This window comes from Penicillium taxi (genome assembly GCF_028828555.1).
Source record: "Penicillium taxi strain IBT 34144 chromosome Unknown utg000003l_segment0_segment0, whole genome shotgun sequence".
NCBI classification, from domain to species: Eukaryota; Fungi; Ascomycota; class Eurotiomycetes; order Eurotiales; family Aspergillaceae; genus Penicillium; species Penicillium taxi.
In genome coordinates this window covers 2674573-2690633 of record NW_026643205.1, presented here as the reverse complement: position 1 = coordinate 2690633, position 16061 = coordinate 2674573, and the positions used below count along the sequence as shown (strand labels likewise).

The 16061-nt window shown below is 44.5% G+C and overlaps 6 protein-coding genes across 6 annotated transcripts; 2 read left to right on the top strand and 4 right to left on the bottom strand.

The window, feature by feature from the left end:
* Positions 1-1506: 1506 nt before the first annotated feature.
* Positions 1507-2824, top strand: N7495_004449 (uncharacterized protein; the record flags this gene model as incomplete). Its single annotated transcript, XM_057207100.1, has 5 exons — positions 1507-1645; positions 1693-1712; positions 1767-1803; positions 1859-2402; positions 2461-2824. The coding sequence occupies 5 exons, from the start codon at positions 1507-1509 to the stop codon at positions 2822-2824; spliced, it is 1104 nt and encodes a 367-aa protein (XP_057064780.1).
* Positions 2825-3051: 227 nt separating this feature from the next.
* N7495_004448 (transcription factor domain-containing protein) lies at positions 3052-5204 on the bottom strand (the record flags this gene model as incomplete). The annotated part of the gene is made up of 5 exons (XM_057207099.1): positions 3052-3447; positions 3506-3851; positions 3924-4494; positions 4559-5118; positions 5173-5204. The coding sequence occupies 5 exons, from the start codon at positions 5202-5204 to the stop codon at positions 3052-3054; spliced, it is 1905 nt and encodes a 634-aa protein (XP_057064779.1).
* Positions 5205-5833: 629 nt separating this feature from the next.
* N7495_004447 (threonine aldolase family protein) lies at positions 5834-6922 on the bottom strand (the record flags this gene model as incomplete). Its single annotated transcript, XM_057207098.1, has 1 exon — positions 5834-6922. The coding sequence occupies one exon, from the start codon at positions 6920-6922 to the stop codon at positions 5834-5836; it is 1089 nt and encodes a 362-aa protein (XP_057064778.1).
* A 708-nt stretch (positions 6923-7630) lies between these two features.
* On the bottom strand, positions 7631-9639 carry N7495_004446 (uncharacterized protein; the record flags this gene model as incomplete). The annotated part of the gene is made up of 3 exons (XM_057207097.1): positions 7631-9268; positions 9345-9509; positions 9565-9639. The coding sequence occupies 3 exons, from the start codon at positions 9637-9639 to the stop codon at positions 7631-7633; spliced, it is 1878 nt and encodes a 625-aa protein (XP_057064777.1).
* Positions 9640-11583: 1944 nt separating this feature from the next.
* Positions 11584-12631, top strand: N7495_004445 (uncharacterized protein; the record flags this gene model as incomplete). Its single annotated transcript, XM_057207096.1, has 2 exons — positions 11584-12040; positions 12108-12631. Coding segments are annotated over 2 exons (981 nt in total), but the record flags the coding sequence as incomplete, so codon positions are not given.
* A 1198-nt stretch (positions 12632-13829) lies between these two features.
* Positions 13830-15646, bottom strand: N7495_004444 (uncharacterized protein; the record flags this gene model as incomplete). Its single annotated transcript, XM_057207095.1, has 2 exons — positions 13830-14059; positions 14311-15646. The coding sequence occupies 2 exons, from the start codon at positions 15644-15646 to the stop codon at positions 13830-13832; spliced, it is 1566 nt and encodes a 521-aa protein (XP_057064775.1).
* Positions 15647-16061: the final 415 nt, after the last annotated feature.

Here is a 16061-nt window from a genome sequence, read left to right as displayed (position 1 = left end):
TATCTATCTATATGTATCCTATCTACTATAAACACTAGATACTGGTTGTTATTCATGTGTTAAAAAGGGTATACGGAAGGTAAGTCATAAATAAATAAGAGGCACCTAGATATGCACTCAATCGATAAAGGCGACATCCTTTGAATACTCCGTAAGGCGCGAAAGGCCATTTTTAAGCCTTAAACTATACATAATAGTTTTAAAGGCGCTGGTTTAGTGCCTTTAGATGCTAATTTTATATTAGAAAAGCTGAAAATCCAGCTTCGCTTCCTCTGATTGAGAATGAGGCCCTAGTGCCCCACGACATTTCTTCTAGTAGTATTAGTGATCTAGAGATCTTTTAGGCTGTTTCGAAAGTGCAGAAAACGAATTCACCAATGAAAAAAGGTCTAGAACCTTCATCAGAAACCATTCAATTCGCCACCAAAATATCCATGGATACTATCAAACAATGGTATGATACACATCGTCAGCTAGCTTATAAGCTTGTTTTTTCTGAGATGGTGCGGTATAAAGCTACCTAGGTAGGTAGAAAGTGCCAGCAAAAAAAGATTAAAAAAAAGTGCAAGCCTACCTAGGTAATCAAAATCGGATAGCTCGTAAAGGGAGTATATGTAGTTTGGAGATTGGAGCAGATGTCGTTGTGGATAAAGGTGGTGCAAGTCCATACCTAGGTATATCCCGGTTGGCAGAGCGGCCGGAAACCGCGTGTCGCACAGAATAGTTATTTGGTAATAGTGCTTACTCTTCAATAATTTTCGTACGCGGCCTTTTTTCACTTTAAGATGGTACTATGAGAAACATTGAGCACGGATCATTCTCGCTTATAGTATCGAAGTGCACGGGTTTATGCCGATATCAACATAACCGAGAAGTTATAGCACCTAGGCAGTTAGATAGAAAAACTTATATTATGAATGCGGAAATGGGACATGCAACAGAACAAAAGAATTTTAAAGGGAAACCCAGGGTTTTGGTCAAAGTCTAGACGCAAATGGATGAATGACCCGGTGGCGCGGATAAGTGGAATACGCAAACGACTTGACTATAGACATCACTGATCATCAGCTTTTGTATAGATCTTCAATTTTGAGAATTCGAACAACTTAGAGAGAAATTATCGTCTGGCATTAATTAATTCAAGGCCTCAAGCACCAAAGTTCTGCTTATTGTCCAACATTGATATGTTGGACAGTGGTCTAAATTACGCCAAAACGCGTCACTCGGTTGGAGAAAAACTGTGACTGAAGTACCCACCTTATCTGGGGCAATTAAATATGCTATTATCCGCCTGCTGTATGTGGCTTGACTATTGGAGGGCATAGACTGGGTGATCACTCAAGCGAACAGGAGATTAACACAGGCCCTGACATAGGCTAATTCTATTTTTTTTTCTCACGGTCTAGCCTGACAAAGTCCTGAACATCTCTAGACCCCTATGTGGGAGCTTAATCTCTTTCCTAACAGCAGTACAAGTGAACTGAACTGTTTAGGGCTGTTGCAACTATGAGCTCAAACCCGAAGGATGTGTTGAACACTATCAACCTAGTTACACAATGTCTTTGTATTCCAATTGTCACATTCTTTATCGGCATACGTTTCTATGTCCGAATACGATTCAAGCAGATCATAGGACTAGATGATTGTGAGTCACTTCCTTTCTCTAACACGAACTATTCTAACTCGACCTAGATACTTGTACTGCAGCATGGGTAAATATAACATACCTAAGTGCTTTGCGATAAGAACTCACATAATATGGATAGCTTCTATTTATGGGATACTGTGGAATCAGTATAGTCAGTAAGTAGAAAAGCCATCCTCGATCCATCTACAGTCCCATCTAACTCGATATCAGTTGGTGACTATGGAGGAGGATACAACATCACCGACGTATCAGATCAAGACCAAATAGAATTCAAAAAATTCTGCTATATAGCCACAATTCTCTACTGCCCCATGGCCCTTTTCTCAAAGATTGCCCTCCTCTCGATGCTCGCTCGCATCTTCGCTCCATACCGCCACAAAGTACTCTTCATCCACATCTTCCTCGGCTGTCTCTGCATATACTATGTCATCGCTCTGGTCATCAAAATACGCATGTGTAGCCCAGTCCCCATGTACTGGCGTGATCCGATACCCAGTGGTTCTTGTCTCGATCAGACAGCTGCCTTGATCGCTGATTCGGTGATCAGCGTCGTCAGCGATGTGATTATTCTCCTTCTTCCACTGCCTCTGACTTGGTCGTTGCAAATGCCTAAAAGTCGCAAGCTGCGCGTCATGGCTCTGCTCGGTGCTGGCGGTCTTGCAACGGGATTTTCTCTTTTCCGGCTGGTTCTTGTCTGTTATAAGGGCCATTCGGCCAACCAGACTATTTTCTTCATTCAAATTATTCTATCTGGGTACATTTATCTTATTCCCCATCTCTCTCTGTGTCTACTAATTTGAAAATCCTTCTAGTAATGCCGAGGGTGGCATGGGCTTGATCTGCGCTTGCTTACCACTTCTCAACGTCCTAATCTCCTACGCCCGGAGAAACTACTCATCACAAAAATACTATCACGAAGCCACCAACGTCCCGCTCGATGGCCAAAAGTCAGTTCGTAATTCAAAGAATCCGGATATGTCAGCCAATTTTGGTGATCAGAGCCATCTTATTTCGTTCGTTGGTGTGCCTGGCGCCTCTGACGAGGTCGATTTGACTTCTCCTGATGATGGAATTGTCAAGACTGTGGCTGTCTCGCAAACAATCGAGACACATGCTGATGGGATTATGCGTGCTAATTCTAGTAGTACTATCACAGGTAGTTTTGCGAGTCGGTAGCTCTACTTACACTACCTACCTACCTACTCAAGTTTTCGTCCACGCTGGGCTGTATAGATAGATACTTTCGTTTATGCTCATATATTTGTATACCCGTCTACTTCATTCCTGACTTAATTCTCAATTTTGCAATACCGATTTAAGTAGAGGTTCCTTGTTATATTCTGCTTGGGTATGTATTATTTGTACTCTTTATTATATGTTGGGACAACTGTCGCTGTAACAGGCTATCGAGAATGATCGAACAAGCCCGACTGAGGCCATAGTCCATCAAGACCAGCGCCAGCAGCATCCAATCCAGCCGACCAAGAAGCATCTATAAAAGGCCATTCAAACATATCTGTCTCCAGTTCATGATGGCTTCCAGTCCCCGTCTGCTCCCCAGAAAACGAGCCCTCACCATCAGGACCAGGCGTCGGTAACAAATCTCCATCGCGCTCTTCCAGACAGATCTCGGCTGAACTAGACCTTCTCTGTGCACGACTTGGTCGAGACCGAATATCACCATACTCGTCCAGCGTACCCGCCAGTGCAAAACGTCTTGGGCTTTGCATACCAGATCCAGAATCAGCATGTTTCTTCACTGATTCGTAAAACTTATTTGCGCCCTGAACTGCGCGCCACTATAATTTGAGTTAGTAAATTCGCTCAATGCGGTTAATGGATAGACTAAAATCTTACCCAACTCCGGCCAACGGGCCATAATCGACTTAATCGCTCGAGATATATCATGTTTCGGCCCTTTTCTTCTATTGCTTGCTCGAGTCCGCCGGGGTAATGCTGCGGAGCGATGGTTCCGTACATGTTGATGTGGGCAGCGACGAAAACACTGAACCCGGAATAGGGGGTCATGACGGGGGCCTCTGAGGCTTCTAATGCGGATAGAATGCCACCGATCAGCTGTGCCGCTTCGAAAAGTTCTTTGATTGTTGCTGGTTCGATTTGATCTTCATCTTTCACGTCATGGAAAAAGTCGGAATGGGGTTTGAGATGTGAGAGGAAGCGATCACGATGTAGAAACAATATGCTGCATTTGGTGAGTTTCCATGCATCTGAGTTTCTAGACCTTTCTCAAATGAACTGAGAGAAAGAAACATACCTCATATAATAAATTAAGTTGATGTATGCAAACATCTCCCCATATCCGAGTGCCACATGAGCTTGAGCGATCGTGATAGGATATTTCACAGTTTTATCCTGCAGGGATCTCCAATCGTCCAATTCTCCCTTGAGTCGTTTCCAGGTCTGATGCAGACACATGATAGGACCATGCGAAGAAGCGAGCGCACGTCGATGCTCATTTGCAAATCTCAAAATCCGCACAAAGATGTCGAACCCACGAGTTACGATGGTGAGTCCATGTTCGACGGTGAGGTTCCTTGCAAGTGAGCATTGCTTGTTCATATCGACAGGCATAAGCCTCCTCTCAGGAACATGATTGAAATTAAAATCACGATCGCTGATGGGAAGCGGAACAGAAATCTGGGAAAATGACAAAGCGAAGTGCTGTCGGGCTCCTGAACTGAGCTCACAGTCCTGGGCAAAGCAACACCAGTACGTGCGCACAAGTTGCTCGTATTGAGTCTGGGATGCTTGGAACTCGTGCGGGCTATTCTCCATGCTATCATCGGCCATTTTTAGAAGCGATTGAATCATATAGGTAGCCATTCCTGTGAGGGTTAGTTTTTACTCGATCGGCGTAGATCCGGGCATGTTGATATTGTTGCAACATACCACTGTACATCCATGCCTGGTAGGGCTGGCCAGTTCCCCACTCGTAAAAGGAGATCATAACAAGAGATTGTGCGAGATACAGCGACGGAATCTCCATAGCACGATGCGCCAAATGCTTCCGGGCGTACGCTGCGTACGTTTCCTCATCGCCGAGGTCCTCGCAGTTCATAAATCGCACACATAATGAGAGAAGTGACGCAAGAAAGATCGGATCAACCGAATCGATGTTAGAAGAAATGTCGGAAATTAGAGAAGGGTAATGCAAGAAGTTTGTGATAGGGAATTTCCTGCGATAGGTTTCCACAGCCTTGATTAGAGTAGACGATGACAATGCCGAGATGGGGTTTCCCTCGGCATCCGCATGACGAGGTGCAGCACTTGGACTTTTATTGCTTTCTGAAGAGACAGCCCTTCGTTTTTGCGGTACTCTGGACTTGACAACTCGACCTTCTCTCGGTTTAGAAGCACGGGAGTCTGTGAGTGTGCATCCGTCAAGCTTGCTTTTTTCACAGCGTCGACATGGTGCGCTTCCTTCATGGAAACATTTAACCTTGGCTCCGCTATTTAGACAGTTAGAGCACTGATGAGTAACAATGGACTGTGGATAAGCCTACCGACAAGAGTCACATGATATTGAGAGCCTCATTGGTCTATTAAAGGGTATGAGTATATTGGATTAGAATTACTGTGTAGGGAGATGTCATGTTTGAAAAGGATTAAGATTTGTTGACTTAATGGCACTCATACTTTCCCGCGGAAAACAGGCAGTAATAGTAATAATAATTTCGGGCAAAGATTTTGCGTCAGTCAGTTATGATAAGGTCACGTGTACTATTATCAATTTCCACATCTGATACCTACTATAGTAGTTATTACGAAAAGAAATTATTTAAATGGTCTCGTTTCTAGAAAACAATAAGACACCTCTCTAGAAGGAAATCGAGTGTTCCTACTAGTACTTGTAGTAGTAGGTTATCCAAAAAAAAAAAAACTGGCGCCGCCCGGAATCGAACCGGGGCTAAGTCGGTACATTGAGGATGCTTTCGCAAGTAACCACAACGACTCGTCATACCACTAGACCACGGCACCGTGGGGGATGTATGGAGATTGGGAGCTTGAAATATCAAATAAGTTTGAGAAACCAAATGCTGGGAGAACATTGACATCGGCAATAGAAAACTAAATCCAGAGGTTTACTGTGTGTGTACTTTGACAGTGATCTGATTCTTGAATTTCTTGTATTATATTAATATAATGTTTCATGGGCATACCATTCTAATTATTGACCGATTCTTTCGTCAGCTGCCGCACCCAGACATTGAACTTATCAACCTGGAACTCATCCGTAGCCCACGATGTAACAAGCCGTATAGAAGCAAGTCCATCATCCAATTCCTCCCAAATATAGAAGTTGAACCTATCCTGCAACCTCTTAATGAGCCATTGAGGAAGGATCGGAAACACCTGATTCGTCACCGTCTCCGCCCCCATTTCATACCCCATCTCAATGAAATTAGCTGAGATCTTCTCAGCCATATCATTGGCATGCCTTGCCAAAGTAAAGAAAAGTTCATCACGGAACAACTCCATGAACTGCACACCGATAATGCGGCCCTTGGCCAACAAAGCTCCATGCTGCTTGAGGTAGAAGACGAATCCTTCAGAGATAGCCTTCTTGACCACAATCGCCTCACCAAGCAACGCACCGGCTTTAGTTCCGCCGATCCAGAAGATATCAGTGAGTTCATGAATATCCTTCAGCGTCATATCACTTTTCTTCGAGCTCAGTGCCATTCCCAATCTTGCGCCATCAATCATGAGTAGCAGATTTAATTCCTTGCACAGAAGCGACAGATTAGTCAATTCACGCTTAGAATATATTGTTCCGATCTCAGTTGCTTGAGAGATATAAACAAGTCGTGGCTTAGCCATATGCGGACCAAATGTATTTTTCTGAAATGCTTTTCGCAGATTCGCCGTGGTCATCTTGCCATCGACCGGCGAAACAAGAATCAACTTATGTCCGGTCGCCTCAATTGCTCCTGCCTCTTTGCAGGCGATATGGCCAGTGTCACATGTGATGACAGCCTCGTAAGGGCGCAGACAACTGGCAATTGAGATGAGATTTGCGGATGTTCCACTCGGCGCGAAGAAGATATCTGCTTCGGCTTCCGTGCATCCAATCTTCTCGCGGATTAATTGGCGGGCTGTATTGGAATATTCATCTTCTCCGTAACCGACTTGTTGAATTAAATTTGTCCGTAGGAGAGCTTCCAGAATTTGAGGGTGTGCTCCTTCGCTATAATCGTCCATGAATCGATATGGAGGGCTTGGTGCCTCTTGGCAAAGGCTTGATGACGGCATTCTTCTTTTCCGATGTATAGAAGGAATTGGGCTGGAAACTTGCCACTTGTAAGAAAATAAATATAATCAATGCTTCTAGAGGCAGAAACAGCACAAATAATTCGTATAGACTTGCCACTCCAAAAACTAAGGGGGAAAAGAGAGGCAAAACTTGAGTCAGAGAAACTAAATAGAATGTTCGGGAAAGAAAAGAAGAAGTATCGGAAATAAATCGGGAATGTATTGTGGATTTATTTCCGAGTCGGCATTCGGGATATTCTGTTACGTTGTTATCATGTAATTACTTGAACTATGTGGGTCTATTCACTCACCTTCTTATCTTCCCGATATGTCGCAATATTTACGGGATTTGCTAGGATAAGCGGTGAAACCCTGCTTTCATTCTATTTGTATTCATTGGTTGTGCGGAATTACTGGAACGGACGATATGGATTTGACAGGTGTAACTATATCGAAGTCATGAGACCTCGATGTAGAAATATGAGGTGGGTGTTACGTCTTACATCTTACAGGGGTTGGAAAGTCGCTATCAATTACCAACTCAAGAATGTCAGTCAGAGATTCAATGTACATTCCAGATATAATGTGTATCAAGAACAAAGGATGAAAAAAACAAAGAAAATTCCGCTATTTACACCCAAAAGGTCAACCCCAGTGGGCCAAGGCCATGCAAGCTAATGCAGAGTCATGGCCCTAGAAAAGTGATGATTATTCAGCCACCTCAGCCTGGAGATGGTCGTACTCTTCAGAAAACCATTCCTCTTCTTTAGGGTCCGTAGGAATACGGTGATAGAGCCGGACCCGCCAGCCTCGAATCAACATATAAAGAGCCATTATGCCAAACATGACAAGCAAGAGTAAAATGACCGTGAAGAAACCACCGATGGTGCGGATGGCCTCATAAGAGTTATGAATCATCTTAGTTGCTTTCCGGACCTCAGCAGTTGCCGCATCATCGTCTGATGCGGAGCTAAGATCAGTGAGCTTATCTATTGAACCGCCTCCTGCAGCCTTGACGACTTTTACTGGGTCCTGCGGCTTTGGAGACTCTATATAACCTGAGTAACCAACAGCCTTCCAGTTGGGGAACTTAGTACGGTGCACCATGGAAGTACCCAAGACGTGATTGTCCTTGGTCACAGCCTCGACAGATACCCAATCCATATAGCCAGGGACCATGAGCATAGTTTCGAAGCCAACCTTGGCGACCTTGCTTATGAAAACAGGCCTGTCGAACTCGGAAGCCTGGGCATAGAATTTCCATGACGCTACATCGGTGGCACCATTCCAACTGACATGCAAGGTGGTCACTAGGTTGGTTTCATCGGTACCAGATACGGACGAAACGAGATCAGGTGGCGTATTAGGGCGACCGGTGAACTCGGCTTTGTAAGCTCGGTAGGTCGAGAAGCGCGGAGATTGGAAATTGGCAGTCATAAGCACTTCTCCCTCTGGGGAGAACTCGGAGATATAACCACCCTGACTCCAGCAGACAAACATGTTTGCATTTGGTAGCACCTGCGAGTTTCCACGCAGCCGTGTAAGACCATGGTCGGGACGGTCGTAGCGTCGGAGAACCTGAGCAGTCTTCGGACCCTCTGGACCAGCCTGGATATCTACGATCAAGGCAGATGAAAAATCCTCCGAGTTGAATTCTTCGTCAGACGCATTATTCAAGAATGTGATGATGTGATGCGTTCCTGAAGACTCTAGGAATTTGGCAGCGTGTTGCTTGGAGAATCCAAAGTCTTGGAAAAAGTCACTTATACCACTTCCACCGAGACGCCACATTATAGCCCCATCAATGCCAGAGATAAGATATATGGTGTTTGTGAATCGCATGGAAATCAGGTAATCACCATTGGAGTTCTTGTCGACTGAGTTGATATGAACGTAGTCCCAGCCTGGAATCCCCTCGGTAGGTGATCCTTGGTTGTAGTGTACACTCTCCAGGAGCGGGATCGGCTCAAAGGAGTTCCAATGGTAGAGAACCTCTGCGTTGTGAAGATTGATTTCGGAGAATCCACCGTATTCAAGCCATGTTTTTTCCCCGGGACGTCCATATGCCTCCAAAGTGATCTCCTGAGAAAGATAATTCGTAACTAGGGCCGTCTTGCCGTTATCCAGGACGTTAAACTCATGAATGTCGAAATTTCCCAAGTCGTCCCGGAGAGGAACTTTGTAAAGGGTTTCGTAATCGGGTTTCAAGATATATCCAAATCCACGCTCGTTATCACTATACTCTAAAATCAAAGAAATATGAGGCATTGGCCCAATACTGTTGGTGACTTTGAAATCGAAGACGTTGCGGTTGTTAAACATGGGCGATCCCGTCCAGACGAGGTGCTGTTCAATAACCGGTCAGCCGTCTAAGGTTTTTTTTTCCCTGAGCCCTAAATGTGGATTTGACATTTTGACATACTCCATCTTGATCATATATATGGGGGCCAGTCTGATATGGCTCGTAGATACTCGTGGGCGCATCAGGCTCGATATGGAGGTATGGTGAGACAAACCAATATCCCGGTGCGACGCGATCGCGGTGCTCGTAATTAATATCAAGTTTGAGGGCTCTGATTTCCGGAAGCTAGAAAGATGTTAATCAGCTGGGCTTTCCAATGTCTCCATTTCTCGCCACTTACTGTAACAAAGGACATCAGGTCATCTTGCGCAGCGACATAATGCGCCAAGAGCAGCAAGCGGGTGGACCAGATCATAGTGTGCAACAAACGACAGAGCCAAGGAAGAACTCCGGGATAGCCATGAGAGAAGAAGAATCAGGCTAGGGGAAAGCGCGGATCCTAGGCATACGTACAATGGATTGGCAAAATCCCTGGCGATTAATCGCCGCGTCTGCAGTGGAGCCAGATGAAGCGGGATTGGGAAGGGGTAACGTGGGTCCATGCCAGCATTTTCATTTTTTAAAACAAAAAGAAAAAAATGAAGTGAATCCAGATAAATTTGACATCTAGGGACTAAATATCTTAAATATTGATCGGCTGGAATTGATAGATGTAGTACTCCGCAAATGTGCAATTGCGCCATTTAAGGGTCTGATGATGACTGTAATCCTTCAGTGCCAAGACCGGGGATATAATGCTTATTTTATTATTTTATAGCTAAAGAGGTTTATCTAACACGTTGAAAGAGAAATGAAGAAATCTGTAAGGCCTCATGTTGAGGACTGCACCTTGAATATTCAACTTGACCAGTCAGTATGCAAATAGTCAATGCATCACTTCAAGCTCTTCAATGAGTTGTTTCATGGGCAGCCCACATCTACAGATCAGCCTAATTTCCCATCGTGGATACATCTTTGAAGCGCCATGAGAGTATGCCTCTTAACATTCTATCTTATGATACCGCCGCATAGATGATAAAATAAAAAAAGAAGCGTATACTCGGTTTCGAACGCCTAACCTCCACTTTTCATCATAGCAGAAATAACCTCGTAACACCCTAATTAAGGCCGTTTAGTAAAAAAAAAATGGCAGCTTCTCTTTGATTGAGCGTGTCATCCTTAGTGCAGGGGCCATGCTAATCTTCTCTGTATTTATTCATCTGACTTTTTCCCAGAAGGGACATAAATTGACTCAAATTTATGAATTATATACCCTTTTCATGTTGCCGCCTACAGCATTCTGCCACCTGGTTCCGCTTCCCGCAACTTCAATTGAATAAAACGTCCAACTTTCCAGCGTCCCACGGAATGAACTGTAAAATCATAGATAGCTTCTCACAAGTTATAACCTATTGTAATATTCCCAGACGAAAAAATATATATATCCACGCACTCCAGGGCTATGACTCGATCACGTGTCCTTGACTTCCAAGGTTTTTATGAAAACGGAAATAGTGCTATAATACCCTAATCGAATCTGTTTATTAAAAAGAAAATTGTGGTTTCTCTTTGATTGAGCATGTCATCCTTAGTGCAGGGGCCATGCTAATCTTCTCTTCAGTTTGCTCATTGACCGTTTGTTCCTAAGAACGAAAGTTCGACCTATTTAGTGGTTGATATCCTTCATTTCATTCACGGGGTATATTCACTTGAAGTGAGGTGGAAAGTTATGGGTTAATATCACGTTAGTGATTTTGCTTATTTACGCCGCTTTAATGATAGTTAGGCGGTTTTCTTGATCTACGGACATCAAGAATTGGAGAGAAGCAGCGATTCGTCTGAATTTCAATCATTGACACTAAATTGCCATGCACTGCACAAATGACGTGTTCCGGCCACTTTGCAGGACAACGCATTACCCTGCTTCTCCCCCATACCCCACTTACAATAGATGTAGTTAGGCTTTTTCTCACCTTGATCTTTCATATATTCCTTGGAAGATCTGCTGGGAGTTACTTGATAGCCGGCAAAGTGAGAGACTAAAACATGGCAAAAAAGAAAACGCAGCAGCGCAAGTCCAATGAGGTGCCCAGGCGACCCATCACCCCAGAGATCTCTCCTAAGATTGACTATCATCGACCTTTGTCATCGTGAGTTCTTTGAATGAGTTACAATCGGCATTTTCTGACCTATTCACTGGCCCTACGAATTCCCTCTTGCGACCCTCATTATAGGGAGCAAGCAATATAGCATCCCCGCTCATTTCCTTCGGGATTACCAAAAATTTCCCTTTTCATCTCTTGGATCACCAACTATCATCATGTCTAATATTGACGAAGACGTTGGGCACACAGTGATCCACTTCTTATACACAGGCGGCTACGAGACAGTCAACTCGCCCCTTGAGGAAGGCACGTCAGATCTCGCCAGAGAATACAAGAGGAGCGTTTTAGTCTACCATGCGTCAAGGACTTGGGGCCTTACTGATCTTGAAATACTTGCTCAGCAAAAGATGCAGCAATTAGATGAGGAGCTTCCTGTTCTTGAAATACTGCGGGTCATGAGGGACGTGTTTTCAAGCCTCCCCGCAGGCGAAACCTGGCTTCCAGGGTACATTCAAGGAAACCTGCAGCGATTACTAACGTCCGATGATCCATGGCTTGATTTATGCGAATTTTACGATATTATCGGCCAAAACCATCAGTTTGATAATGCGGTGATGAAAATGATTATCGAGATACTATCTATTCGCTTGGTTTCTATGAAAGATCAGCACGGTAAGTCCCCTCCAACACATCAACGATACGGTAATCAGGCTGAACCAACTTTTTGCTGCATCGTTAGTTAAAACACCGAACTCCATCATCTCAAATGAATCTCCTCTTCAAGGGCCTATCTCCAAAGAGCCTGAGCCTTCCCTAGAAGAGACTGAGTATTTGCCTGAACAGACTGAGTGTTTGCCTGAAGAGCCTGATTATTTGCCTGAAGAGACTGAGTATTTGCCTGAAGAGCCTGATTATTTGCCTGAAGAGACTGAGTATTTGCCTGAAGAGACTGAGTGTTTGCCTGAAGAGCCTGAGTATTTGCCTGAAGAGACTGGGTGTTTGCCTGAAGAGACTGAGTGTTTGCCTGAAGAGACTGAGTGTTTGCCTGAAGAGCCTGAGCCTGTCCTCGAAGAGCCTGAGCCAGTTCTGAAAGAGCGACCTGCTGAACGGGATAGCGAACTTTGGACCATTTCCCGAGTGCCTGCTGATGCTGACAGCTGGCTGCGCGCTTCTTTGTTGCCCGGAGATACGCCTAATGCCGAAATACTACAAGAGGCTTCTGATCAGGGCCATATAGCGAGGATTTCAAGCGAGGACTTAACTCTGTACGAAAATTGGGAAATTCTATCTTCAAAGAGAAGAACTAAAAGGGCGAGCAAGCTTAGGTCTAGAGGACTTCCTGTTCCAAGCGAGACTGGTTTCGTTTTAATAGTTGCAAATTGAGAGTGATTTGAAGCAAATTCGGCCGGGCAATCAAAGCATTCACTTCCTGTTTATATATTGGTAAAGGGCCAAAAATAGATATGTTGATCTACAGGTATTGATGTAATCCTTGGGCCCGGAGCAAATCGGGGGTTTTCGTTCTCTGGTTTAGAACGATCATGAATACCCTCTTATATGATTGGTTTGATATTACTCCTTTCTCCACTTTGGAGTAGCATGGTCTCCCCAGCAAGTCAGGACAGACCAGCCAGCCCGGATGAGTCCGGATGGGCAGTGGTTGACGGATGGTGATGGCTAGACGGATCTGGCTAAGTAAGGCCGTCTTCCTCACTGAGAAAGAAGGTATACAGGCGACGGTCTACATCGTAGGGATCGTCGCTGATAGCTGATATGAGAACCGTGGCACATCTTAGGAAGTAGGAGTTCGGGAGATGATGTATATCGTGGGGATCTACTGAGACACTCACGTTCCTGGGAGACTGGGCAGTCTAGAGCTTCTCCAAGGTGGAGCAAGGGGTAGTCGGGAAGCAATCACACATTGGCTTCTCTGATCCATTGTTATAATAATAGTTACTCCCCCGTTTTTGTTTTCATCTTCGGCCATCTCTGACGTAGCAAAGAACCGACTTATAATCATATCACGGATCAGATACAACTTCGAAGTAGGAAGTCCAGTAACCAAGTTGTTTCGCCTGTGCTTAAATACTGACATCTCCTAGACAGGTGGGTAATTGTAGAGGCAGCCTGCCTCCTCCTATGGATGGAGAGGCACACCAGGTAGCACTTGCGGGCAAAATGCACCCTGTGGTGTTTACTTACTGTATTTTATAACAAAACTACCAGTCTAGAAAGCGGTCTGACATACGTGCGAGAGTGTGAAGGTATAGCTGAATTCGAAAACTACTAAAGTCAGTACAAAAAGAAGAGAACTCTGCAGAAGAATCCATACTTGAAGGTACGTTTGACCTCCCGCTATTCATACTTAAGACATGGAAAATAAATCCTAGATACGCTACTACGGCTTCCAAAGATATCTAGCAACCTAGCCAAAGAAACCATTCTCACGGATTTTGTTGGCCTAAGAATCGTCAGAAAGATATGGCTCATCAAATTCAGACTCAGTTGTGTTCTCGTCGTCTGACGAGTAGGTAGTATTCCCCTTTTTCCAACGATCCAATTGGCTTCGTTGCTTCTTGGACACGACAAAACGCTCCTCAAAGACCGACCGCACTGCAACTCTAGTGCCCTGTTTGAAGGTGCCTGGATGCGAGACAACGAATAGCACGGCGTTGTAAACCTTGGCAGGATCTTTTTTTCATCGCTGAATTCACCATATACTATCAGAAATAGAAGTCGGAATGCCGCGTCCCGTGCTCGAGATTTATCGCCCTTTATAGCTCGATAACGCTTATAGTCGAGTTCATAATCGGTTTTGCAGGCCCTCAAATCTACAAAGATATTATCAATTGACTGTCCGGCAAGTACGTCAACCCCGAGGAAATCATATGTGTCACAAAGAGTGTGATACTGAGGGATATCACTTCGCAAAGAGCGGAAACATTGCCGATAGCCTGATTCCAAGCCCTTGAGAGCAACGTCAAACAAGGCAATATCGCCGTGAATGAAATCAGTTTTTTGCGGCTGGGAAAGATGTTGAAATCTGACAAAGGCTGATAAATATGGTATCGTCGAGATGTCAACATTGTGGAAAGTATCCCCAATTTTGATTGTTGTTTTGCGAGATTTTGATTCAACCGCTTCAGTCGATCGCGTTTCGTCGCCGAGTTTCAAATAAAGATCATCGGGTAACATCCTGCTCCCTTCTTTCTTGAAAACCGCAAGGCTGTTACTTCGACCGTCATATTTTACGACAGTATTCCCACCATTCTCTCTCACCACTCTCATGATTTCCTTAACCAATATAACCAATCTCCAAAGGTCATTAGCATGATTTCGTTCCCATTCAGCAATCTCACGAGTGACGTCCTTAACTTCCGGCAGTCCAAATGTGCCACCATTATGGTAGGCACGGACAAGATTAGGTGTTTGCGATACCCATAGCTGTGGAAGAACGTCTTGGATGTTGAGAGGATTGTGGGACACGCGTGTTTTGATCTCAAGAGTTGAATTAATTGGGACCTGTTTTCCTTTTTTCTCAACCACTAATTTGGACTCTGTGGCAAGATGAGAGTTAGTTTCGGGTCGCGAAAGAGACAGATTTTCCATCATGTTCAGAAAATTGTCATTTTCCGAACCCACACTTTGAGGTTGAGGTTTTGAAGCATTTTCAAAGTAAGCGTCAGTCTGGTAGCGGACTATGAATTTCAAATCCCCCAAGTTATAGGAGATAATCCGATGATGTCCAGTACTGCCAGATACTTGGTTTGTTGTGAAAGCTTTCTCAAACTCGTGACCGTAGCCTCTGAAGTCGTGTCGCCCGATAAATGTATGTGTTTCGGTTTCTGCCCGACAAAAAATTACTGTATTGCTTGTGGCCTCAATTTCAATGGTGAAAGGCTCCAGTCCATTTCTAGAGACGTTTGGATTCACGAACGACAGAAGTTTGCGGATGTTGTTTCGATCAGTTACCAAGTCAACTTGGTGTATGTTATATGAAGGGTTTTCAGTATACAGCGAGCGAAAAAGTGGTTCGAGCGGACTTTCAGGATGGCGAAACGCATTTTGAGCAATATAAATGAGCCCAGAGTCTTTGGCCACTCTTCTGGGGGTTTGGGGTGGAGACCAAAGAGGCGGGCAGCCGGGGACAGCAATAGTGGGGCTGGAAGATTCAATCCAATTATAAGAAGACAAATGCTCCACATTCGTGATAGATGGCCCGATCTTCTCATCTGTCAACTCCGGGCGAGGTATGTCTGCGATCCAAATAGAACCCATTGTCGCTTTGCTTGGTTGGTGATATTGTGATAGCCAAGGTGAATGAGATTTGGATCGAGTCCCTCAAGGTATTTAAAACAGCACAAGTCCTATGTATTACCCCGCACGGGTTTGGACAACACATACTTGGATAATCTGGCCTTACCTTGTGTGTACTATTCGTCTAGTTCGCATAGAACCTTTGAATATCCCTGTGACTCTCCTTTGCCGAATGGGGGATTGGGGAAGGGAGAAATGAAAGAACCCTACAGGCTGATGCCAAGAACGATGCTGTATGTGAAGTGTGAAGTATAGGATTGTCTATGCAGACCGCACTCTACGCTGCCATTTGATGCCATCAAAGCTACAGGTTAGGCAAAATCCTGGAGATTGATAATATAAGTTGTGTTCAAAAGTATCTAGCTATATAGTTATA